General features: G+C 38.5%; 1 protein-coding gene across 4 annotated transcripts in view; it reads left to right on the top strand.

The window, feature by feature from the left end:
* Positions 1-27,302, top strand: part of LOC126248465 (epidermal growth factor receptor kinase substrate 8-like protein 2) — a 217,871-nt gene that overhangs the window by 158,094 nt on the left and 32,475 nt on the right. For all 4 annotated transcript variants that reach the window (XM_049949474.1, XM_049949471.1, XM_049949473.1 and 1 more), the window contains exons 9-11: positions 5,054-5,289; positions 7,338-7,494; positions 21,261-21,418. In XM_049949474.1, coding sequence (XP_049805431.1) covers positions 5,054-5,289; positions 7,338-7,494; positions 21,261-21,418 — 551 coding nt within the window. The remainder of the gene's footprint in view (positions 1-5,053; positions 5,290-7,337; positions 7,495-21,260; positions 21,419-27,302) is intronic.

Raw genomic sequence — 27,302 nt, 5'->3', positions numbered from 1 at the left:
GGTAATTATGAAACTTCCTGGCAGATCAAAACTGTGTGCCAGACTGAGACTCGAACTCGGGACCTTTGCCTTTCACAGGCAAGTGCTCTACTATTGGTAATTATGATTTTGTATTTGCAATGAAACCTGGAATTTTGTGTACAGTATGTAATTAAAAACAAGAAGACGAGTGTTTTTCATAAAATTGATGGTTAATTGTGTGTTAATCATTGTATAATTGATGAAAATATATATATATATATATATATATATATATATATATATATATATATATATAGGGAAACATTCAGGGCGGGAAAATATATTTAAAAACAAAGATGATGTGACTTACCTTACGAAAGCGCTGGCAGGTCGATAGAAACACAAACAAACACATTCATACACACAAAATTCTAGCTTTTGCAACCAATGGTTGCTTCGTCAGGAAAGAGGGAAGGAGAGGGAAAGACGAAAGGATGTGGGTTTTAAGGGAGAGGGTAAGGAGACATTCCAATCCCGGGAGCGGAAAGACTTACCTTAGGGGGAAAAAAGGACAGGTATACACTCGCGAGTGAGATTTGTTGATTGATTACCATCCTCCAACGTTACTGACAAGGGAACCTCCCCATCACACCCCCTCAGATTTAGTTATAAGTTGGCACAGTGGATAGGCCTTGAAAAACTGAACACAGATCAATCGAGAAATCAGGAAGAAGTTGTGTGGAACTCTGAAAAAATAAGCAAAATATACAAACTGAGTAGTCCATGCGCAAGATAGGCTACATCAAGGACACTGTGAGCTCAGGAGCGCCGTGGTCCCGTGGTTAGCGTGAGCAGCTGCAAAACGAGAGGTCCTTGGTTCAAGTCTTCCCTCGAGTGAAAAGTTTAATTTTTTATTTTCAGACAATTATTATCTGTCCGTCCGTCCATCCGATGCGAGGTAACTGCGCCATAGTATGGGGATGCTACACGTAAACAAACATTGAAACACATGGAAAAATTTGAAAACATTAAAAACATACGTTTTGGCAGAGCACAGGGAAAACTGTGCGACTGTGAAACTGTTGCATTCATTTGTAGTAGTTTATGTGACAAACTCTTATGTTTTCATCACTTTTTTGGGAGTGATTATCACATCCACAAGAAAACCTTAATCGGGCAAGGTAGAAGAATCTTTTTACCCATTCGCCAAGTGTACATGTTTGGTGGGTCGACAGCATATTCCTGTCATGTGACGCATATGCCGTCACCAGTGTCATATAAATATATCAGATGTGTTTTTCTGTGGAGGAATTGGTTGACCTGTGACCTTGCAATCAAATGTTTTCGGTTCCCATTGGAGAGGCACGTCCTTTCGTCTACTAATCGCTCGGTTTTGCGGTGCGGTCACAAAACACAGACACTAAACTTATTACAGTGAACAGAGACATCAATGAACGAACGGAGAGATCATAACTTTGCGAAAATAAAGAAAGTAAACTTTTCACTTGAGGGAAGCCTTGAACCAAGGACATCTCATTCCGCAGCTGCTCATGCTAACCACGGGACCACGGTGCTCCTGAACTCATGTTATCCTTGATGTTGCCTGTCTTGCACATGGACTACTCAGTTTGTATATTTTGCTAATTTTTTTCATAGTTCCACACAACTTCTTCCTGTTTTCTCGATTGATCTGTGTTCAGTTTTTCAAGGCCTATCCACTGTGCCAACTTATTACTAAATCTGAGGGGGGTGTAATGGGGAGGTTCTCTTGTGAGCAAACCACACAGCTAGTTGTGAAAATTGCCATAACTTTAGTGAATTAAAGTTTCTCTGAAAACTTCAAAGAGTTTCCTTGAGAATTTAGAGAGTTGCATTGAACAGCTTTGGGTAATTGATACTTGAGTTCTGAACTTCACGTTCCATAAATATTCCTTGTAAGTATATCTAGTGATAGGAAAGAGATGGATGGAGCCTTTTGTACTTAAGTAAAACAAATAGAAAAAATTAAAATTTCCTTGCTATTGAATTCATATTTCTGTTCTTCATTGGTAAGGGCATATCGAGGATGAGGGGGCGGGGGGGGGGTCAGAGTGGGATGGCAGAGGGGTTAATGATGAAATAAATTTGTGGTTTTGTAAGAAATGGCTCTGGATACTCGTCGATCTCCATTACATAGTGTAGTGGCCTTCTTCAAACTGATACTGAATTGATACATGTGTGTTTGGTGTAGAAGGATGTCAGTACACACTTATTCCTGGATCTCATATAAGGGAAACCTCTAAAGAGTTCTTTGAGACTGCTACTAAAATTGGAATCAGAACCAGGAATGTTGATCATTGTGTAAATCAAGAGAAGGAAATACTTGAAATGTACATGAGTCACCATTTTAATCAAAGACATGGTCTGTTGTGTTCTTCGTACATTGCGTACACATATAAGTTATTAATGTTATGCCAGTCAGTTTGTCTGACCATAGGTACTTCATGCTACCAGTACGAAACCAGGTCAGCTCTCTAGTAAAACTATACGTATTTGACATTTAGACAGTATTATTTTTTTATCCTTTTTTATCTGTAGTTTCAGATTTTCATTTGTTGTATCACATTTATTGTCCTATGCACAGTCTACACTTCTGTATGACTAACATATTTTACCTGTACGAACCTCACAGACATGTAGTATCACCCAAGACCAGTTTTATGATAACAGAAACATTAAATATCCAAATCATTTCAAGGGTTATATGTGTGAGGAAGCTGTATTTTGCATGAAATTTGTTTGCAGCTGGATTCTCAGAATTGTCATAGTAAGCCTTTCCATGGTGCACACTGTCTTGTAATGTATACCAACTTCTTTTTGATGTTCTCACACTAATTAAATGAACCAGGGACGGAACATGCTGCTCTTGTCTGAGTCTTCCCTGTATCCATTTTTTAATCATACCAGTAAGGATTTAAGAGTGGAAAGAAGTTCTTAAGAAACAGTTAAACTGTGGTTTTATAAGCTATCACTTTCATGAATGAATGACATTTCTTTAACATTCTTGCCATGAATCTTAGACAATAATTTACCTATCTTTCCATTACTTTTATGTTGGGATTCAACATTAAATTGCTCTTGACACACATCCTTAGATATTCTGCAGTTTTGAATTTTTCTGCCTATATATGTGTTGTATGACTGATTCTTGTTGAACACCAATTAAGTACAATTAAATCTTATGGATCAGACAGAAAAAATACTTGTAGAAGTCAGTGCTTCTTTGCAATTAAAATGCTCTGGAGAATTACTGGAGAACTCAACATTAATGCTGGAGAACATTGTAATTTTGTAATGCTGGGAAGGAAGTCTAATTCAGAGTCTTGGTGCACACACATGCCATCAGTGCACTCAACGTAGGCACAATATGCTGTTGAACGGAGAACGGAGACTGCACCACATTATGAAAATAAACATCTCTGTGTGCAAGCCAACTATTGATAGACAGGAATAACAGAGTCCAAATCATTGTCCAGAAGATAGCCAAGTTGAACACTGTCGAAAATTAAGTCCACCGGAGAGTATGTAGTACACATTGGCGAACTGAGACAAATGAGGCCAAGACAGTCTAAGGCAGTCTTTAAATCTGCCACTGTTGCTCACCCACATTACATGGGGCTGACAGATGTATCACTCCACACCACACCAAGAGACCTTGTCGGATGCATGTACAGTTATATCAATTGATCCATTGATACGTCTCGTTGGGTTAACATATGGCGTATAAGGGAATTTTGAATTCTGAAACAAAGAATTGATTGAGGGGAATCCAATTCCAAGCTCCCACCACGATTAGCTTTTCATATTCCTTAACTATATGAATAATTCTTTTTATCTCATCATATAATCTCTTCATATTCTGCAGAGCTAGAAGGCATATAAATGTGTACTGCTGTGATAGGTGTAAATGCAGCTCGCACACATGACCACTGGCTGCTGAGGACAGACTGCAAGTAACTGCAGCCACCAATGGCAGCCATAGACAGTGGTCGTGCGCGCGCGCCAGTGTGTGCAAGCGTGCATGCCTGTGTGTGTGTGTGTGTGTGTGTGTGTGTGTTCTAATTCAGAAGAAGGCCTTTTGGCTGAAAGTTGACTTGTTTAGCAGCATTTTTGTTGTGCCTGTGTGTGATTCAACTTCTCTGTTATGCGGTGAGTAGCAGTGTATCCTTTCATAATATTGTCGTTATTTCATCCTGGATTGTCTTATTCTTTATTAGACATACTCCTGCATTACACCTATTTGATTTTGTGTTGATCATCCTGTACTGACCTGACCAGTAGCCCTGTTCTTCCTGCTACTGCACTTCATTAATTCCCACTATATCTAACTCTAGCCTCTCCATTACCCTTTTTAAAGTCCTTAAACCATGTGCCAAATTAAGAAGTCCAACATTTCATGCTGTAAACTATAGAACACCAGTTATGTTTCTCTTGATGGCAACATCTTCCAGAGTCATATCTGCCTGTAGATTCAAATGGGCAACTATTTTATCCCCAAAATATTTTACTGAAGGGGATGTCATCATCATTAAGCCACACAGTAGAACTATATGTCCTCGGGAAATTAAATGAATATAGATTCCTGTTGCTTTCAGCTACTTGTATTACCAGGATTCATGTTGGCTAATGTTACAAGTCCAGATCAGTCAATCATCCAGTCTGTTGCCCTGCACAAGCCTGAAATTGGTTGTTGGTGGTATGGTTGTGCAGATATGTTGTACAATTTATGAAATTGTTTGTTGTGGTGTTTTCGTCCACTTATGAGATTAATTATAGCAACTTATCTAAAACAATTTCAAAGGCTTCAGATGCATGGCGAATAATATTGTTATTTTCTACCTGCAGGTTTTTAAATTTGTTCATTTTAGAAGTGTAACTTGTTATGAGATTGAAATATTGTTTGTGATGTAATTTAACTTTAAACATTCTTTTGTTGGAATGTTAATAGTAACTGAAGATTAATAGGTCAAATACTAAAAAAATGTTGTTATTTCATTTAAATACAAAAAATTTATTAAACTATGTTTTTTGAGCTTCTTTTCTTTTTTAACAGGCTAAACTGAAAACACACATACACGACCCCAATGCTCCAGAGCTAGTTCACTTTCTGTTCACTCCCTTGGCATTAATTGTGGATGCATCACATGACACACATTATGGACCCAACTTACCAGCAAAGGTGGTGTCTCCTCTACTTACACAAGAAGCTGTTAATCTTTTAATGAACTGTGTTACAAGCAAGGAAACTGAACTGTGGCATTCACTGGGAGATGCCTGGCGTATACCAAGGTATGAACAAGAAGAGTCTGATTGCTGAAGTGTAAGGTTTTGTAAACTGTGTGCCATTATAATATACGTATGCTAGTTTTGTACAAAGATTTTCTGAATACAAGGTTTCAAATTTATCAAGTATATGAACACTTTGAATATTTTCAACTTATAACACTCCATTCTTGCCATAACTAATACTGCTTTACAGAAAAATATCTGTAACACATCTTTAAATGGACCTTAACCAACTAAATCTCTGTTAAGCTTATCCTTCATCTTATATTACTCATTGGTTCATGTAGTTTAAGTGTAGATGCTGATGCACACATCACAAAAATAATTGATGCGGGTGCAAAATTAGTAGTTAATGGGTGAGTGACTGGGAAAATGGGTTTCTAACATTGATAAACGTGTGTATTAAGTTTGGTCATACCACTTATGTGAAATGTCAGTAATAGTCTTTGGGAGTTTGAGTTTTTATTGTTTAAGTTTGGTTTTGTGGAAATACAATTATATTGTAAAAGGTAGATTGAATTTCTATTTTGGTTGTAACTCCATTGAGTCGTTTAACATATATAACGATAAAGAATTATTGATGGCTTCTATCAACACTAATACCACACATATGCTAGTTCTTTATTTATGTTTGTTATGTGCATAATATTTTTTTGGTGTCATAGGTATTTTTGAACTATGTACTGTCACAGTATGTGTGGAGAACGATGAAAAAAAGTTCATCAGTTGGCAGACAAGGCAACAGTTGTTTACAGTAATTCATGGTGATTCAAACTGTTTAGGCAAATAAGTTTGACTAAATGAAAACAGTGGGTTAGCTAGAAAATTACTCCAATTTTGTTTGAGGAAATGTTATAATAACTGTTGATAGTACATCAGAATGTTGGGAATCCAGAAATGATGATATGTGCCCAAACTTGCAACTTCGTTAATGAAATGAAATTATGTTTACAGGAAATACAAAACAAAAGAAAGCTTTGTCTATCAAATTCATTCATAAATATGCCGTAGGTATGGATTTCAGACCACATACTGTATCTGTACTGTTCTGAATATCATATGGTGCACTAAAGACTGTGGAACTGCCATAAGAAGAAACAAAAAATGTAGATGAAGCTCATTTTTTAAAGATTTTTGTGGTTTTTACTCTGAATAGAACATTTGTCATATTACAGTAAATAAATATGAATAAAGTACTTTCAGTTTTCTTCATTCTGCAATGAAAATGAACTGTGAGTGAGAAGACAAGACTCATCCTTAAGGAAAAGTGCTGCATAACAAGTAGACGTATTAGAAGCAGAGATGATGGACTTGGTAATGATACGAACAAGTTTCTGGTGGGTGTGTTAGTGTGTGTGTGTGGGGGGGGGGGGAGAGGGGTGCATATGCGTGTGTGTGTGTGGGGGGGGAGGGGGAGAGGGGCACATATGTGTGTGTGTGTGTGTGTGTGTGTGTGTGTGTGTGTGTGTGCGTGCGTATGAGCCTTAGGACATACATGTGCATGTGTGTGCTCTCAGTCAAGTAATAGATGTAGATAAGCATATTTATGGAACTGAATGGGCAGTATTGTTTTTGCACTGTGATGATGATTAGAAATAATTTGAGATGAAATTAATAGTTTTTAATGTTCTTTTCTGACTGTATTTTAGTTTGATTGCAATGTTATATTTTGTGTTCATTTCATAAATAAAGAATTGCTTGTAAAGCACTCTGGCTGTATTTACTAAATTCTTTTTCCACACTTCTCTTTCTGCAGTAAGCTTCCTCCGCATAATCATAAAATGTAGTACATTTTTATTCCCTTCTTTCTGTTCCTATACTATGCACATGGGGAAATTTCAGGTTTTGGGGCTTTTTATTCTTCCTTATGCCATACATGCTTGTGACATTCTCCCGAGAAAATGGTGGCTTTTAACACACAGTAACAGTTCAATAATGTGGTCATGTAAAATAATTTTTGTTGTAACCAGTTAGCTTAGCTAAGTAAGAGACAGTCATACAGTTACAAATATCCATTCAAGAAGGTAATGACAAATGATATTTCATTGCAGTAATCAGTGGAAGAGTTATGTAGCACCATACCATCCTGTTTTCCTTGATGGTTGGTCACCAGAGTACCCTGTCACAGATGAGCATTCTGGTCCCCTCTCATCTTCTGTAGAAGAAAAGAGGACACATCCAGAAGACATGAGGGCAGCAACCCATGAGGTAAATTGAGTAAGGAAATATAAGTTGCTTTCTGTTTCATTCAGTGCAAGATTCTGAAACAGAATGGTATTTAGATAATTTCTGATAAACACTGCAGTATAGTTACTGAAGGGATATTGCAATAGTTATAAACAGAGGGAAATGAACATAACCAAAAAGTCATTGTGAGAAGAATTCATCTCACAAATAAATAACAGCATATAAGTCTAACTAAACAGTTTGTGATGGTTAACCAAAGATTTCATATAGCTGAACAAGTCCAGTCCACTGTTGTGATAAAAATATTGACATGTATGCATATAATGTATTGAAACCATTGATTGTCAGTCCAGATTACAACACAACTGACAATTGAGTGAAATTATCTGTTAATGTAGCTGGATGAATCCAAGTGTTGCATAGAGCTTATTCAGGAGTGTGAACGAGCACTGACAAGACAGTCAGAAACGTAAAAAAAATTGCACAACAAACATGTTTGAAGTGGGAAACCAGTCAAGCCATATGAAGGCATGAGTGTTTTCAGGCAGTATTTTCGAAGAAAATATACACTAGGGGTGGGTTTCCTACAGGACTCCATATCTGAAATGCTCACATTATGCAATGTGCATGAACTGTCATAAATCTTTGTAAATACTGTCTGTCCTTCAATACTTCCATGTATTTTATCTGCTCTAGTCCTGTGAAAAGTATCTAGGTGGTGTTCACACAATTTCAGTACTATTAATTGTTGAGTTGATTATATACAAGAAAGTGCACTGTTGCTGTGAGCTACTAGACTTTCTATCCTTGATGTAGATGAGGTGTTGCATTCTGTGCACTTTATAAGTGATATAACCAAGTTGGGGGGGGGGGGGGGACATCAGGAAAACGATAATGGTGTGTTTAAGAGGTATGATGCAAGTAAGTGTTGACTATTGAGTTTCCAAATATGGTAGATCCTTGAACTCACAGGAAAGTTGCAGGAATCTAATACGAATAAAAAAAGAAGAGTACAGTTGTCCAACATTTAAGCCAGGATAGCATAATATCTACATGTGTAATACACGAGTCACTTATTAGTGATTGGCAGATGGTGCTTTTACCTCGGTTATCTGTGTCCTGTAGGGTTACATCTGTTTCATTTTGGGTTACATTTCTGAATTTAGGGAAATAAGAAATGGCAATACATCTTTGTAGATGATCTATTGTATTGTACTTCATTTTACAGTGGCAACACAAATGATATTTTGAAGATAGAGTTATTTTAGAGTTGTCATTTTGTACGGTCTTGGATACCATTCTATAGGCCAACTAAAAATTTTATTTGGATAATGTTTTGTTTCCTTGTAGTTTTCCAAAAAGGCACTTGTCCCGCATATGTTGTTGTTGTTGTTGTTGTTGTTGTTGTGGTCTTCAGTCCTGAGACTGGTTTGATGCAGCTCTCCATGCTACTCTACCTGTGCAAACCTCTTCATCTATGAGTAACTACTGCAACCTACATCCTTCTGAATTTGCTTAGTGTATTCATCTCTTGGTCTTCCTCTAAAAGTTTTACCCTCCATGCTTCCCTCCAGTACTAAATTGGTGATCCCTTGATGTCTCAGAACATGTCCTACCAACCAATCCCTTCTTCTAGTCAACTTGTGCCACAAATTCCTCTTCTCCCCAATTCTCTTCAATATCTCCTCATTAGTTACATGATCTACCCATCTAATCTTCAGCATTCTTCTGTAGCGCCACATTTTGAAATCTTCTATTCTTTTCTTGTCTAAACTATTTATTGTCCATGTTTCACTTCCATACATGGCTGCACTACATCTACATCTACATCTATATCCATACTCCGCAAGCCACCTGACAAATACTTTCAGAAAGGGCTTCCTGACACTTAAATCTATATGCAGTGTTCAAAAAATTTCTCTTTTTCGGAAACACTTTCCTTGCACTAACCAGTCTACATTTTATATAATCTCTACTTCGACCATCATAAGTTATTTTGCTTTCCAAATAGCAAAACTCACATACTAGTTTAATTGTCTCATTTCCTGATCTAATTCCTTCAGCCTCACCTGATTTAATTCAACTACATCCCATTATCCTCAATTTGCTTTTGTTGCTTTTCATCTTATATCCTTTCAAGACACCGTCCATTCCGTTCAACTGCTCTTCCAGGTCCTTTGCTGTCTCTGACAGAATTAAATGTCATCAGCAAACCTCAAAGTTTTTCTCTTTTCTCCATAGCACAAATTTTTCTTTGGTTTCATTACTGCTTGCTCAATACAGATTGAACAGCACTGGGGATAGGCTACAACCCTGTCTCACTCCCTTCTCAATCATTGCTTCCCTTTTGTCCCCCTCGATTCTTACAACTGCCTTCTGATTTCTGTACAAATTGTAAATAGCCTTTCGATCCCTATGTTTTACCCCTGCCACCTTAAGAATTGGAAAGATGGTTTTCCAATAAACATTGCCAAACGCTTTCTCTAAGTCTACAAATGTTAGAAATGTAGGTTTGCCCTTCCTTAACCTATCTTCTAAGATAAGCTGTGGGGTCAGTATTGTCTTGCATGTTCCAACATTTCTATGAAATCCACACTGATATTCCCCGAGGTCGGCTTCAGCCAGTTTTTCCATTCATCTGTAAAGAATTCATGTTAGTATTTTGGAACTGTGTATTACGCTGATAGCTCAGTAATTTTCACACCTGTCAACACCTGCTTGTTTTGAGATTGGAATTATTATATTCTTCTTGAAGTCTGAAGGTACTTCACCTGTCTCATACATGATGCTCACAGATGGAACAGTTTTGTCATGGCTGGCTCTCCTAAGGCTATCAGTAATTCTGACAGAATGTTGTCTATTCCCGGGGCCTTGTTTTGACTTAGGTCTTTCAGTGCTCTGTCAAATTCTTCACGCAATATAATATCTCCCCTCTCATCTTCATCTACGTCTTCTTCCATTTCCATAACATTGCCCTCAAGTACGTCACCCTCGTGTAGACCCTCTGTACACTTCTTCCACCTGTCTGGTTCCTTGAACACTATGCACTATGCGACTTAACTTCTGAGGTCATCAGTCGCCTAGAATTTAGAACTAATTAAATCTAACTAACCTAAGGACATCACACACATCCATGCCCGAGGCAGGATTCGAACCTGCGACCGTAGCGGTCGCTCGGCTCCACACTGTAGCGCCTAGAACCGCATGGCCATTCCGGCCGGCCCACCTGTCTGCTTTCCCTTCTTTTCTGAGTACTGGTTTTCCATCTGAGCTGTTGATATTCATACAGGTGATTGATTGTCTTTTCACCAAAAGTCTCTCTAATTTTCCTGTGGGCAGTATCAATCTTACTCCTTGTGATATGTGCTTCTACATCCTTACATATGTCCTCCAGCTATCCCTGCTTAGCAATTTTGCACTTCCTGCCGATCTCATTTTTGAGACATTTGTATTCCTTTTTGCTTGCTTCATTTACTGCATTTTTATGTTTTCTCCTTTTATCAACTAAGTTCAGTATCTCTTCTGTTACCCAAAGATTTCTAATAGCCCTCGTTTTTTTATCTACTTGATCCTCTGCTGCCTTCACTATTTCATCTGTCGAAGCTACCCATTCTTCTTCTACTGTATTTCTTTCCCGTGTTCTTGTCAACCATTCCCTAATGCTCTCTTTGAATCTCTCGACAAGCTCTGATTCTTTCAGTTTATCCAGGTCCCATCTCCTCCACCTTTTTGCAGTTTCAATCTGCAGTTCATAACCAATAAAGTGTGGTCAGAGTCCACATCTGCCCCTGGAAATGTCTTACATTTAAAAGCTGGTTCCAAAATCTCTGTCTTATCATTATATAATCAATATGAAACCATCCGGTGTCTCCAGGTCTCTTCCACATATACAACCTTCTTTCATGATTCTGAAATTAAATGTTAGCTATGATTAAATTATGCTCTGTGCAAAATTTTATCAGAGGCTTCCTCTTTCATTCCTTTCCTCCAGTCCATATTCACTTACTACTTTTCCTTCTCGTCCTTTTCCTACTATCGAATTCCAGTCCTACATGACTATTAAATTTTCATCTCCAATAACTATCCGAATAATTTCTTTAATTGCATCATACATTTCTTCGATCTCTTCATTATCTGCGGAGCTAGTTGGCACATAAAGTCATACTACTGTGGTAGGTGTGAGCTTTGTGTCTGTCTTAGCTACAATAATGTGTTGATTATGCTGTTGGTAGTAGCTTATTCATGTTTCTGTTTTTTTTTATTCATTATTAAACCTACTCCTGTGTTACCCATATTTGATTTTGTATTTATAGCCCTGTATTCACCTGACCAGAAGTCTAGTTCCTTCTGCCACTGAACTTCACTAATTCCCACTATATCTAACTTTGACCTATCCATTTCCCTTTTTAAATTTTCTTACATACCTGCCCGATTAAGGGATCTGACATTCCACACTTTGATCCGTAGAACACCAGTTTTATTTCTCCTGATAATGACGTCCTCCTGAGTAGTCCCCACCCAGAGATCCGAATGGAGGACTGTTTTACCTCTGGAATATTTTACCCAAGAGGACGCCATCAGAGCTGCATGCCCTCGGGAAGAATTACGGCTGTAGTTTCCCCTTGCTTTCAGGCATTCACAGTACCAGCACAGCAAGGCCGTTTTGGTTGATGTTACAAGGCCAGATCAGTCAATCATCCAGACTGTTTCCCCTTCAACTACTGAAAAGGCTGCTGCCCCTCTATGGGAACCACACGTTTGTCTGGCCTCTCAACAGATACCCCTCCATTGTGGTTGCATCTACGGTACGGCTATCTCTAGCGTTGAGGCGTGCAAGCCTTCCCACAAACGGCGAGGTCCATGGTTCATGGGGAGAGGGTTCCTTTTATACAGTTCATGAATACATTGTCTGGTACAATGTTGTAGTGATGAGTATTGCAATTCCTATCACACTTTTTGTGGTGTGCCTAACATTGCTTTCACTTTCTGTGAAGATTTGCCATAATCTATTTCTGTAGTTAGAGAAATATTGTGTAAGTGTTCATATATCTGTTACAAGGATACAGTGAGTGAATACTTTAAAATCATGAAGGAATGCAAAGTTAACCTTTTATTTGTGTTGACAGTTTATCGAATTTCATAGATGAAGAGAAAAAGCTGGTTTTTGTTGTGGAGGTGGAAGTCTTACAACGGTTGTGTAGGCAAAGGAAACCATACATTATAAGAATAGTTGCATATATTATTTGCTAGATCATTCACACCTATATCCTGTTCTGATGCCACTGGGGTGAATGTGGAAGAGACGGGAATACTTAGAGGTGATGGACAGATAGAGTGTGTGTGTGAGAGAGAGAGAGAGAGAGAGAGAGAGAGAGAGAGAGAGAGAGGGATAAATTGTTGGTGCTCATATGGTGAGTGCTTCCATGACCAAGGGAGCCAAAGTGTTGGGTGTTTTAAGAGGCACCATGTCAGATATATATACTGCTTACAGGAAAAATGGGATAACATCATCCGTTTCGTCACGATGCCGACAAAAGTGTGTGCCGAGCCATCGTGACAGATGGTCATTAAAGAGGATTGGCAAGCAGGAAAACTCAGTGCTCAAGCCATAAAACCGGGATTATGGAGAAATGGAGGGATGTAGTTTGGTCGGGGAAAGCTTGTTTCACATTGTTTCCAACTTCTGGGTGAGTTTATGTCCCAAAAGTGAAACATGCTGGGGGTTCAATGATGATCTGGGCAACCAAACCATGGTATTCCATAGACCTCATGACTACTCTGCAAGGGCGCATTACTGCCAAGTATTATGGACAAAGTTTAAGCAAATTGTAAATTGTGGTCTGGAGAGTTACATGCCTAGTAAGTGGATAAAAGATGGAAAAGACCCCCCCATGGTGTAATAACGAAATTCATAAGATGCTGAGGAAGCAGAGGCTGTTGCACTCTAGGTTCAAAAGGGAATGCACAAATGACGACAAGCAAAGGTTTGTAGAGATTCATTTGTCTGTGAAAAGATCTACGTGCGAAGCATACAACTACCACTGTCACACCTTAGCAAAAGATCTGTTAGAGAACCCAAGAAAATTCTGGTCGTATGCAAAATCATTAAGCAGGTCTAAGGCATCCATTCAGTCCCTTGTTGACCAGTCTGGTGTGGCAGTTGAAGATAGCAAAATGAAAGACAAAGTTTTAAATTTCATGTTCAAGAAATCATTCACACAGGAGAGCCATACAAACATACCGTCATTTGATCGTCGGACAGATTCCCATGTGGGCGACGTTGAAATAAGCGTACCTGGCATAGAGAAGCAACTCAAAGATTTGAAAGCAAATAAGTCACCAGGTCCAGATGGAATCTCAGTTCATTTTCACAAGGAGTACTATATGGCATTGGCCCCTTACCTAGCTTGCATTTATCATGAATCTCTTGCCCAGCACAAAGTCCCAAGTGACTGGAAAAAAGTGCAGGTGACTCCAGTATATAAGAAAGGTAAAATAATGGATCCACAAAATTACAGACCAATATCCCTAACTCCTGTTTGCTGCAGAATTCTTGAACAGATTCACAGTTCGAATATAATAAACTTCCTTGAGGCTAAGAAGCTTATGTCCACAAATCAGCATGGTTTTAGAAAGCGGTGCTTGTGTGAAACTCATCTTGCCCTTTTCTCCCATGACATACTAAGAACTATGGATGAAGGGCAGCAGACAGATTCCATATTTCTAGATTTTTAGAAAGCATTTGACATGGTGCTCCTTTGCAGGCAGATAACGAAGATACGAGCATATAGAATAAGTTCACATATATGTGAGTGGCTCAAAGACTTCTTAAATAATAGAACAAAGTATGTTGTCCTTGATGGTGAGTGTTCGTCAGAGACAAGGATATCATCAGGAGTACCCCAGGGAAGTGTGATAGGACCGCTGTTGTTCTCTGTATACGTAAATGATTTGGGGAACTGGATGGGCAGCAGTCTGCTGTTGTTTGCTGATGATGCTGTGGTGTATGGTAAGGGGTCAAAGTTGAGTGACTGTAGGAAGATACAAGATGGCGTAGACAAAATTTCTGGTTGTGTGATGAATGGCACCTAGCCCTAAATGTGGAAAAATGGAAGTTAATGTGGATGAGTAAGAAGAACAAACCTGTAATGTTCAGATACAGTATTACTAGTGTCCAGTTTGACACAGTCAAGTCGTTTAAATATCTGGGCATAACACTGCAAAGCAATATGAGGTGGAACAAGCATGTGAAAACTGTGGTAGGGAAGGCAAATGGTCGACTTCAGTTTATCGGGAGAATTTTAGGAAAGAGTGGTTCACCAGTAAATGAGACTGCATATAGTACGCTGGTGCGACCTATTCTTGAGTACTGCTGTAATGTTTTGGATCCGTACCAGGTCAGATTGAAGGAAGACATCGAAGCAATTCAGAGGAGGGCTTTTAGATTTGTTACCGGTAGTTTTGAACAATATATAAGTGTTACGGAGATGCTTCGGGGCTCAAATTGGAGTCACTGGAGGGAAGGTGGCGTTCTTTTTGGGAAACATTGTTGAGAAAATTTAGAGAACCAACGTTTGAAGCTGACTGCCGAATGATTCCACTGAAGCCAACGTTCATTGCACATAAGGCACATGAAGTTAAGATACAAGATTTTGGGTCTCATATGGAGGCGTACAGTCATTTTTCCCTCAGTATATTTGCAAGTGGAATTGGAGGGGAAATGACAGGTAGTGGTAAAGGATACCTTCTGCCACACACATTACAGTGGCTTGTGGGGTATCTATGTAGATGCAGATGTAGATGTAGATGTTACCGTTTCGGTTGATTAGGTCCATCCCATGTTTGTTCCCCAATGGTGATGCTATTTTCCAAGACAGGGGGCCCCTGATCAGACAGATTGCATTGTCCAAGACCAGTTTTGTCAACATGAGGATGAATTGTTGCATCTCCTCTGGCCACCACTCACCAAATCTTTGTGGTCTACTTTGGAGAGAATCATATGTGACCACTATCTACCTCTATCATCATTACCTGGACTTCCCATAATTTTGCAGAAAGAACGGTAAAAGATTACCTTGAAAATTGTACCAAACCTGTATTTATCCATCCGGAGAGGACTGGGAGCTGTTTTGAATGCCAACAGTTTTCGTACATGGTAGTAGGTACAGTAATGTGTTGTGCCTTTGGTGTCTCCATATTTTTCTCCACACCCATGGTAACTTTTCATATTGACTGAATTAATTTTCACACAGTCAAAATGTTTTCCCTGTTTCTATCATTTTACATGTAGTTTACAATTATGAAATGGAATATTTGCAGTAACCAATTGTTATAACTTTGCCCATATCAGAAATGTTCTCTGATGGTTGTAATTTATGCATAAATTTTAAATTTTTAACACCAGTTTACAATTTAGCTTCCTTAAGTTCAGTTTATAGGTCATCTTATTCTTTTATACTGCTCGATGAAGCAGTTATAAATTTCTCAGCTGTGAACATTGCTTTTGTAAAAATAGAAACATAATAAAGAGTTGAAACAGGGCGAGGCAGTGGTTAAGACACTAATATTACAAGAAGCAGGTTTCAACTCTTATGTCAAGCAGTTCCGAGTTACATTCCCCATTGTTGCCCTACATCAATGCAGATGGATACCAGTATTATTCCTTAAGTAGACCAAGTAACCTTCATTCCCTCATCTTTCTCCAATTGAGTTAGTACTCCATGTAGATGACTTTTCTTTTTTACAGTGTCAGGCAGACGAGTAGGCCAGAGTAGAAGAAGTATTATTTGCACGGAGAATGTGGAAGTGAATTAATAGTGTGTTCTTGCAATACAGCTTCAGAATTGTATGAAAGGAAGAGTACCATTTTGGGCTGCATCATTTCCATAGTGTTGAATGTTCTCATATTAGGATTGTCAATGATATCTAATAGTACTTCAAACCATCTTTCCAGGAATTTGTTGAGTAACTGCTGATTAATATATTCATGTATACAGTGTTGCAGTTTTAATCAATGGTTACTGCAATTCCCACAGAAGGAGTACTAAAACACACACACACACACACACACACACAAGTTTAGTTGCCAATCAACCTGCTAATACTTGTCCTGATGAATCCATTGTAGGCAGAGGGGTCTTTAGTTTGATGGCAGAAGTATCCTGTCCTGTGCATAGGATTAAATGCAAAGTCAATAACATAATAACTGCTGGCAGTCTTTGTTGGAGGAAAGGGAAGATATCTATGACATGAGGGCATGTTTTGGAATACAAGATAGTGTTCAGCTGAATACCAATGGCAATGTACATCAGTGCTCCATCCAATTCTCTGAATGGATAATGGATGCAGCTTCTGTATTTGTGGCTCTTGCATCCAACTTGCTCCCACTAGCTAATGGAATCCTTACTGGCTTACAGTCATCAATTCTGAGTCAGTGCAAAACTTTTTTGGTTTAACCAGTTTGGCATAATGTCATGTTTTCAACAGACTATATAGCCAGGTAGCATCTGATGGCACCAAAATTGTTTACATTAAATCTGGCAGTTAATCAGTCCTTGATTTGTTTTGTCCTTTCTGGGTCTACTGAAGCAATCATAGTGTCATCTACACAAATGAGTAGGAAGACTTGACATTTTCCTAAACTGTCTACTGAGGTGGATGGATTGGAATTTGTGGGTTGCAATCCAAATTACATTACCAATGCATTCAACTTGACATACCACTGTCGGCCATCTTGGTGCTGCCCATAAATGCCTTTCTAAGTTTACACACTTTTATCATTGGATTTCAGTGTTTGAAGCATGTCACTTGCCTTCTTGACTATATGGTTATCTTTCTCCACATATTTAATCTTTTATAAGAATTAGACCAGCGAGTCTGGCTGTTCCATGAATATTTCTGCATACATTTCACCACATTGAGAAATGCAGTGGTGATATCCATTTGTGAGAACCGCCGGGTCAAATTTGAATGACAGAGTCATGAGTAGTGTAAAGGATTTAATTCCTGCAATTGGGAGAATATTTCCACAAAGGGTCAACTCCAGACATTTGGTTGAATCCTCATGCAACTATTTATGTTTTTATCCTTAACAGAGATCCATCACTTGTATAGTTATTACTCAGAACAGTCCTGCTGTCAATTACTCTTTCATTTGTTGGTCTGTCTACAATGCCCCATGAATCTTTTTTTACAAGTGACTTGATCTCATCATATACTGCCCTGAACCACTCTCGATGATCTGTACTGCATAACACATCATTGAAATTGACATCTGTTGCATTTGCAATTAAATTAACATGAACTGAAACATCTGATGATTCTACATCTGATACAAACTGTTGAGCAGCTGTGACACTTGGAGAATTATTGTCGTGATCACAGTTGAAGTCATCTTTGGGGATGAATTCTTGGCATGTAGTGATTGGAGGCCCATCTTCTTTGAATCTTTGAAACCGTAGAATAGTTCATCATCTGACTGTGGCTCTGATTCATTGTTTGTGTCACCACTGAAATCTGCTCCCACAGAAATCATGTTGATGCTTCTTCTTTGGTGATGATCTGGTTCATCTTCACAGGAGGCCACATAACTTTGTTTGGGATCAAAACTATCATGATCATGGAACTTCACAAATCTTGACATTCTGAATCATGTGATCTCTTGATAACCACAAATGATAGATTTTCAAACAGTTGGAATAGCCTACAAAAACCTCATCATTGCCTTTAGGATTGAACTCTCCTTTGTTTTAAATTTAAGTTAGTAATTTATCCAGGATGACAACTTTTTGACTAAATACATGAAAATTAGATAGATCAGATTTTCTCTTCAGCCGCTTCTCATATGGATTTTCATTGTACCGTCCTTTAGTTAAGCAACGACTTTGGATGTAGTTGCCTGAAATGATTTAATTTTATGACCAGTCTGATTTTCAACTAGGTTTTAGAATTCAACAAATTTATTGACAATTTCTGCTTTATGTCAAAGGAAATAGACTTGATACCATCATCTGTGGTTGTCACAACAAACCTGCACCACTTTGATATGTTGCCGTCATTGGCCTGCAGACACCAGAGTGGATTAACTCCAGAAGATTGTTTGAGTTCCTTTCTCATTTGGTGAAGGGAGTGGATGTGATTTTTTCTTCAAGACACATAGTGCATCAAGTGAGATTGACATCTTTGATTTAAAGCCTCTCACATTGAGTATTTTGACCAAATCTTGCAAGTGCAACTGTCTTATCAAGCATGCCAGATTTGCATATCATTTTTCTTAACTTTAGGTTTGGCAACAACACATGCCTATGGACAATTTTCTTGTAAATAAAACAATTTACCAATCTGTTTACTATCACTTTGACTTTACCCTCTTCCTGGCAGATTAAAACTGAAGTTTCACATCAGCACACACTCTGCTGCAGAGTAATGTATTCTCCATGCGTTGTAGTTACCACGTGAAAGTGTTTCTATTCAGACTCCATGTGCAGCAGTCACATACACCGTATTTGACTTGTTACTGAACTTGTTTATGTCCACACTTTTCAGCTTACAAATTTAAGTTTTTGTCTAATCAAAAAAAGGAACTTTTGCCAATCGAATAACCTGGGCCCATAACCTGTTGTTCTGTGGTTCTTAGTTCTGTGCTGTTCTCCGTACAGTGAGTTGTGAATAAAGGTCTCCAGTAATTACATGTCTTGCCTGTTTTGTCAAACCATGTTCCAACAGATAATTATAAAAATTCTACCAAGTGAACAACTATATCTACAAATTGCATCATCTTTAATGACGTATTCAAATAATAGAAAGAAACAGTTTGCAAATATTTAACATTAGAAAAATGTATGGGTGTGTAGGGCAGCACACACTGAAAGCTCATTCAGACACACAGAAAATATTGCAGCAGACCAGTGAACATTTTATTTTTGTTTACCAGTATCAAACGTTGTAACAAATATGGGAAAGTTATGAAGTTTGAATGGGGATGAATCTTCAGCCTTTATGAATATCACACATTGAAGTGTGAAACTGTAGCCTGTGCAGGAAGTGAGTGATGGCAGTGAGAATTATATGTTTCAAATAAAACCTGATAGATCATATACACTATGTGATCAAAAGTATCTGGACACCTGGCTGAAAATGACTTACTAGTTCATGGCACCCTCCATCGGTAATACTGGAATTCAATTTGGTGTTGGCCCACCCTTAGCCTTGCTGACAGCTTCCACTCTCACAGGCATATGTTGAATCAGGTGCTGGAAGGTTTCTTGGGGAATGGCAGCCCATTCTTCACAGAATGCTACACTGAGGAGAGGTATCAGTGTCTGTTGGTGGGACCTGGCACAAAGTCGGTGTTCCAAAACATCCCAAAGGTGTTCTATAGGATTCAGGTCAGGACTTTGTGCAGGCCAGTCCATCACAGGGATGTCACTGTCATGTAACCACAGGCCATGCATTATGAACAGGTGCTCAGTTGTGTTGAAAGATGCAGTCGCCATCCCTGAATTGCTCTTCAACAGTGGGAAGCAAGACTGTGCTTAAAACATCAATGTAAGCCTTTGCTGTGATAGTGCCATACAAAACAACGAGGGGTGCAAGCTCCCTCCATGGAAAACACAACCACACCATAACACCACTGCCTCCGAATTTTACTAAACATGCTGGCAGATGACGTTCACTGGGCATTCACCATACACCAAGCAAAGCTTTGTTTGCCATTTATTGGCATGATGTGTGGCTTATGAGCAGCTGCTTGACCATGAAATCCAAGTTTTCTCACCTACCCCCTAACTGTCATAGTACTTGCAGTGGATCCTGATGGAGTTTTGATTTCCTGTGTGATGGTATGGATAGATGTGTGCTTATTACACATTACAACCATCTTCAACTGTCAGCAGTCCCTGACAGTCAACAGACGAGGTTGGTCTGTATGCTTTTGTGCCTTCATGTTTTGACTTCACTATCACATCAGAAACAGTGGACCTAGGGATGTATAGGAGTATGACAATCTCACGTACAGACATATGACACAAGTGACACCCTATCACCTGACCACGTTCGAAATCCATGAGGTCCACAGAGTGCCCCATTCTGCTCTCTCATGATGTCTAATGACTACTGAGGTCGCTGATATGGAGTACCTGGCAGTAGGTGGTAACACAATGCACCTAATATGAAAAACGTATGTTTTTGAGGGTGTCCGGATACTTTTGACCACATAGTGTACCTAGCAGGGGACAATAAAATATATAATCACAGGATGATAAACACCTCATCACATGGTCCATTGTAATGTACCATCTTTGATCTTCTACTCCCACTGATGTCTTTTACTTCATCTTCATCTCATTTTGTACACAAGGCAGATGGGTCCCTATCAATAAATTTTGGTATTGTCACCTCAGAGTAACAATTAATACAAACACCTGCAATATCCAGAGAAGAGAGTATAGGCTATGCTATATTTGCTATGTAATTACTTGATCAAATTTTAAGCTATGTTCCCATACTTGGAGAAAATAATAATGATTTAAAGAGGGTCCACCTTCTTGCAAGAACTCAGTTTTTGTTTTGCTTAACCCCAAAAAAATTTTTCACCCCATTTGTGGCATCCTCATCCTCAGTGGGTTTTTTCTTTTATTTTTCTGAAACATATACATATACATTTTATGTAAGGCAGGAATATGCTGATATCAGATTTTGTTGTTGTTTAAATGACATATGTACTTTACCTTTTTACTTCATTTTATAGTGAAGTAAATATGTATTTAGTCTCAACATTTCTGCAACAGCCTGATCTCCGTGACCAACATTACCATCACCGTGAACCTGAGCGTGATGATTCACACTATAGCAGTGACTACTTTGACTATGAGCAGCAGGATGCTTCCCCTCCTGATCCAAACAGATACTACAGTTCTCGAACTGATAGGTACAGTCGTGATGAAAGGTAAGTGCATCATAAATTGAAGGCCTGATTTCATAAGTTTAGTGTGTCAGTTATTTTTATTTTCTTTACCATGAATGTCATCAGTATACAATAAATATAAGGAAACATCTTAAAATTGAAATTACCATCAATTATAGATAGAAAAAAAGTTATACTTTCCATCCAGGAGGAGGAGGATATTAGTGTTTAACGTCCCGTCGACAACGAGGTCATTAGAGACGGAGCGCAAGCTCCAGTGAGGGAAGGATGAGGAAGGAAATCGGCCGTGCCCTTTCAAAGGAACCATCCCGGCATTTGCCTGAAGCGATTTAGGGAAATCACGGAAAACCTAAATCAGGATGACCGGAGACGGGATTGAACCGTCGTCCTCCCGAATGCGAGTCCAGTGTTCTAACCACTGCGCCACCTCGCTCGGTTTTCCATCCAGCAACAGATAGAGGTGCACATAAAATTTTACATAGGTGCTGGCTTTCAGAACCACAGCTGTCTCATCTTTGATACCAGGTCTGCATATTTCTCCTAGTTAATCCTTGATTACACACAGTTCCCATAACCATTTCCTCCTTTTTTGTTGATGAAGCAAAATTCTTGCACTTACAAAAATCAAACAACAGTTGAAACACTCATTTGTCATTACTGGCCTGTAGACCCCATCTGGGGTTGTTCAGCAGCCATGAAGAAATGTCAGTTTGTTGACACTGGTACTGATTTGCAACAGACTGTAACATCAGTCTAAAAACAAGCTAACATTTATTGTGCAATCAAGAAGATTAGGGACAAAACATTTATTGCACAATCAGGTATAATACCATCTTAATTAATTCCTGTATTTGTGTCATCTCCATGAAGTTTGCAAAACTATGTTTTTATTTCTAGTTGCAGGTATATTTTTGATTCATATATAGACTGAAATAATTAGAAATAGAGTTCACTATCAAGTGGGACTGTAATGATCCTTATACAAGCTGGACACACGTGCAGCCCATAAGCACTGCTTTTGAACTAAATAGTTTCTGTGAAATGCATACTGTTGTAATAATAATCCACTAGAGCTAAATTTTTTTAAACATTTTATTTGCCACTACCAGTTCAGAGTGATGGCTCATTCTCAGGTGGCACATAGATGTAAGGGGCGATCTAAGAGTTTCCATTTGATGTCATTGCCACAGCATGTAAGTGACATAACTCAGTCTAATGTGGGTATATAAGCACTGACATGTAGGCAAGGGACTAGAGTGGCATTCGTATCTGTCCAACATGCATGTTGTGACTGCAGAAATGTGAACTATGGCGATGTTATTACCAAATTCATCCAAACAGGACCAGCATGCTGTTATTCTTTTCTTGGCTGCCAAAGGAGAAACACTGCTATAACTTCATCAGAGAATGAAGAATGTGTATGGGACAGCATGTCTGTTGAAAAGCACAGTAGCAATTTTTCCAACTGGGTCAGGTTGGACTGAGGAACAAGGAACCAGTGGAGGGCTGTAAGAGGGGGGGAAGGAACCAAAGGCAGAAGAGGGGTCAGATGGAGACAGATGTTGAATTACTTGGAGGGGGAGGGGGACCTGTGTAGGAAAAGACAGAGGTTTGGAAGGTGTGGAGAACAGACGAACTGGACGGAAGGGCTGCATGAAGGGATGCAGGAGAATAAAGAAGGAAGGGATGGAGGAAATATTGTTCCAATGGTATATTTTCACTAACTTAATATAACAAACATAATGACATTAAAATTACATTACAATAGAAATGACCATGGTCTTTATTTTTCAGTACATTACTATCTTTCAAAGTAGACCATTATGCTGGTACACCTATCCCTTCCCCCCTCCAAGTAATTCAACATCTATCTTCATCTGACCCTTACCTTGCCCTTGGTGCCCCCTCCCCCTACAGCCACTCCCCCTTGTTCCTTGTTCCTATCCATCCCCAGCACTCTGACACAGTTGGAAAAATTGTTATTTTGTGATAGGTTTTGTTTTGTGACATGACCCACCTGTGGTGTCAATAGGTTGAAGCATCCTTGCATGTCTTCCTTTATAATGGCAGCATCTGCATTGCTTCCTCTCTCAATGTGCCTAGTTGTCTAAGGTGCTGTATGAAGTATTGTACGTCCTGTGACAGGTTTTGACTCATAGCATATTCTGTTTTATTTATTTATTAATGATATGACACTGTTAAAAAAACAGATGTAACATGGTAGGAATATTTATGTTATCTTGCGTATTACAAAATTTATGTCTTGGTTTGTCTCAATCTTTGACATCAACGCCATCTGGCGTCATGTCATTACAATACAGTCCTCAAGTTGACTACCTTCAGTTTACAGTGCGAAGTCTCCAAATGACATCTTTTGCAAATATTGCCTAATGGCAAATGCGTATGAGACTATACATTTTTCTTGTATTGCTCACTTACATGAGCTTCCCTAAGCATATTGTAAGTACTACTACGTGATATGTATTTCTGTTCTCAATGTTACTTTGGCCTCGTAAGTATTATGTATTAGTTTTTTGAATTTGTTTTTTGTGTAAATTTTTCCACAGTTATCTAATGATGATGACCTCTCATCGGGTAGACTGTTCGCCTGGTGCAAGTCTTTCAATTTGACGCCCCTTCGGTGACTTGTGCGTCGATGGGGATCACAACACAACACAACACAACACAACACAACACCCAGTCCCTGAGCGGAGAAAATCTCCAACCCAGCTAGGAATCGAACCTGGGCCCTTAGGATTGATATTCTGTCATGCTGACCATTCAGCTACAGGGAGCGGACTATGTTGATGACTCAAAATGGATCATAAATGAAGTTTTTATTGATCAAGACATTTTCATGGAATTACTATGTGCAAAGTCAGCAATGTGATGAAAAGTTGAAAAGAACACAATAGAGGAGGGAAAAAGAAATGAAAGAGAAAATAAGACAAAAAACAATGCAAGAACTAACACTTGAAATTATGCGCTGTCCTTTCTTCTGGTATTTTAGGCTTAAAATATCAGGCCACTAAGTACCTAGTGATGTCAGTAGATGTCACACTCAATGAGTCAGCCATCTAACTTCCCAAGTTTGCTGATTTCACCTAAGCAAAAAGCTATATACCAGCAAGGGAGAGGAAGTTATTTGCACCATGATAAACTCAAGTCTGGTGTCATTATGATGTGCAGACACGGTATTAAAGATGATTGAAGCTACATATCAACTTTTGAGATCATTTGAGATACTAAACTAAGGCAGCCTTTCTAGCAGACGAATTAAACGAACAGCTCATTCCAGTTTTGGAAGCCATTGCTGTCCTTTGTTTCTTTGAAAATGAGAACTTGCCACCTTTATTGAAAGAACCTAACAGTCAGGTGTACAAATGGTAAAACAATTTATGCAGATATAATGGCATCGTGGTTGTCAATTATATAGTTTTGTACCAATAGTGTTCAGATGTACTGTGTATTTGATCTTTTTTGCTTTATTCAAAAAAATGTTGCAAGCTGCACCGTGGTATGGATCCATGGTAAACTCAATGAGGAGAAACTGTAAATACCAGATTGCGGATTGCGTATGTGCATTAGTGTATTTTGACATGTTCGATGTCCGAAAATAACACAGTATTATGGTATGTCTGTTTCATGCCAAAAATAGAAATAAAAGGAGCTAGCTATTAATATAAATATTCATTTAGTACCCTTATAAACACCACAAAATGCATGATTCATGAAAATGTGTACTTATTTGCCAACAGGCTTAAGTTACCATAATATCCAAGTTCATTTCATTGAAAATGTGTAAAATTGGTCCTCATGTACCCTACTGTGTTATTTTTAACACTGTTATTAGTATTTTTCTTTAAATCACATTCAAAAGGAAGTCACAATTTGTGTCATTTTAAGCAGTACAGTGCACTGAGCACTTTTGCAATAATTTGTTATAATTTGTACTTCTGCATTTTGAAGGTACTTTGGATATTCATGGCAATCCCAAACATTTAGGCATGACTAATGACAATGCATGTGAGAAATATGTCAACCGTCAATTAAAATGGAATGAAGATATTAAAGTACGTGGGAAAACAACCACTATGGCATGCTATGCCCCTTATCTTCTTGGAGCATTACTTTAAATTTCGTGTGTCAGGGCAGACTGCTTGCTTCCTGTTTGATGTAAGGAAGGCACAAAGAAACTCCTGTCTCATATTGCCTAGCACTAATAATGTAGTTAATTCAAAGTCATGTCTATTTAATTCATGTGTTGCATCCACACAAACACAGCCATGTCCATATTTCTTCAAGAGTTCCCTCTGGGCTTTATTCATTGTAATTAATGCAAAATTAGAGCTTTGTAGGCTTGTTTGAGTTTCACTAACTACCCCTTGGGATTACAAAATAGCTCTGTGTTATCACCTGTGCTTATTTCATGCACCAAGGCCTCTACTCTAATTGCGTCCTGATTTGTTACTGATGAGGACAAGTTGGGTTAGTATTTGCAATATCGTGCCTCATTAGGAGATTAATCCTTCCCAGTTCAAAACCAGAGACTAAAGCTCTGATTTTATCCACTTTAATCTGAAAAGGAATTTTCTTCATCATATCTACAGCTATGCTGACACTTTTTCTTTCCGTTAATCTAATGTGACATGAGTTGTTGTCAAGACCAATATGCTTTGAAATAAATATTACCTGGTATCGACCACCTGAGGTCTGAGTAACTTTAATTTGTGCTGGGCACTCTCCACCAATTTTTTTGCTTCCTTGCAATTTAGAATGTCTGATACCCTTACTCTGTGGAATAGAGTGACCTGAGTGATGGCATATATATTAATGTCTCATAGTACCATCATTTGCCATTTTAGAGCTACCTTTGTTTTAACAAAGACTGCCATTGTTATCTTCTCAGTATTTTCTTTCCACTTTTAAAAATCAGAAAACACTGAGAACTGTGTATTTTCCATATTAACCTGAACATTGTGCATTACATCTAGATTGTCTAAATAGCACTTTTCTTGACAATGCTTCAAAATTACACACACGGTACTTTATTGACTTTCTCCCAACTCAGTTACTTGAGATCTCACCAAGATAATGTTGCTGATGACCCTTGAAGCTGAATTCATAACTGAAATTTTTATCACAGGCTTTACGCTGACTTTTTTTGGAGAGATGCACTTACATTCAATTTATTTGGGCAAATCTTTGAAGTATGTTCTCTAAGATGTTTGTCATATTTGTACTGCTTCCCATGCTCTGAACACTGGAATTGCTTGCATTCATTGATGTCAACAAAGGAACTAAGTTTGTTTCACCAATACTAACCGAACATACAAATAACTAACCGAACATACAAATAATACAAATAAAACAGTTTATTACATCAGTTGCAAGTAAACTGTTTTATTTATTCCAATAGTCACAGCCCTCATGATACCTCCTTTATGGACAAAATATTCATGTAAAGAATAGCTTTTCTGCCTCGAGACCAGGCCACGTGACTGAGATTGACTCGCTGACTGACACACCTGTGGGCAGCACTAGGTACTTGGTGACCTGACGTCATGAGCTCGTGACCGCAGAAAGGACAGGGTGTAACCTCAAGTGAACTAACAAGATGAAGTGGAGGAAGATAGAGAGGTATCAGAGAAAGGCAATATTAGTCGCTGAGTTTCATGTGTTGTTTTATACATCATCCCATGACTGCACAGTCCTATTAAAGATTATATTAAACCCAGTTAAATACATCTTTCCAAAAAGTGGAATAGGTTCGAAAGTAAGATTTTTCAACAAAATATATTATAGGTGGTTCTGATGAGTGCATATACATGTTTAGCTTCTTCTCTCGCCCAGCGGCAGGCCTACTGGGTGTGTTAAGTGCATGTAATCTTGGAAGTAAATTGAA

Source organism: Schistocerca nitens, chromosome 3 (genome assembly GCF_023898315.1).
Source record: "Schistocerca nitens isolate TAMUIC-IGC-003100 chromosome 3, iqSchNite1.1, whole genome shotgun sequence".
NCBI lineage: Eukaryota > Metazoa > Arthropoda > Insecta > Orthoptera > Acrididae > Schistocerca > Schistocerca nitens.
The sequence above is the reverse complement of the archived record's forward strand: the minus strand, read 5'-3'. Positions and strand labels throughout refer to the sequence as shown.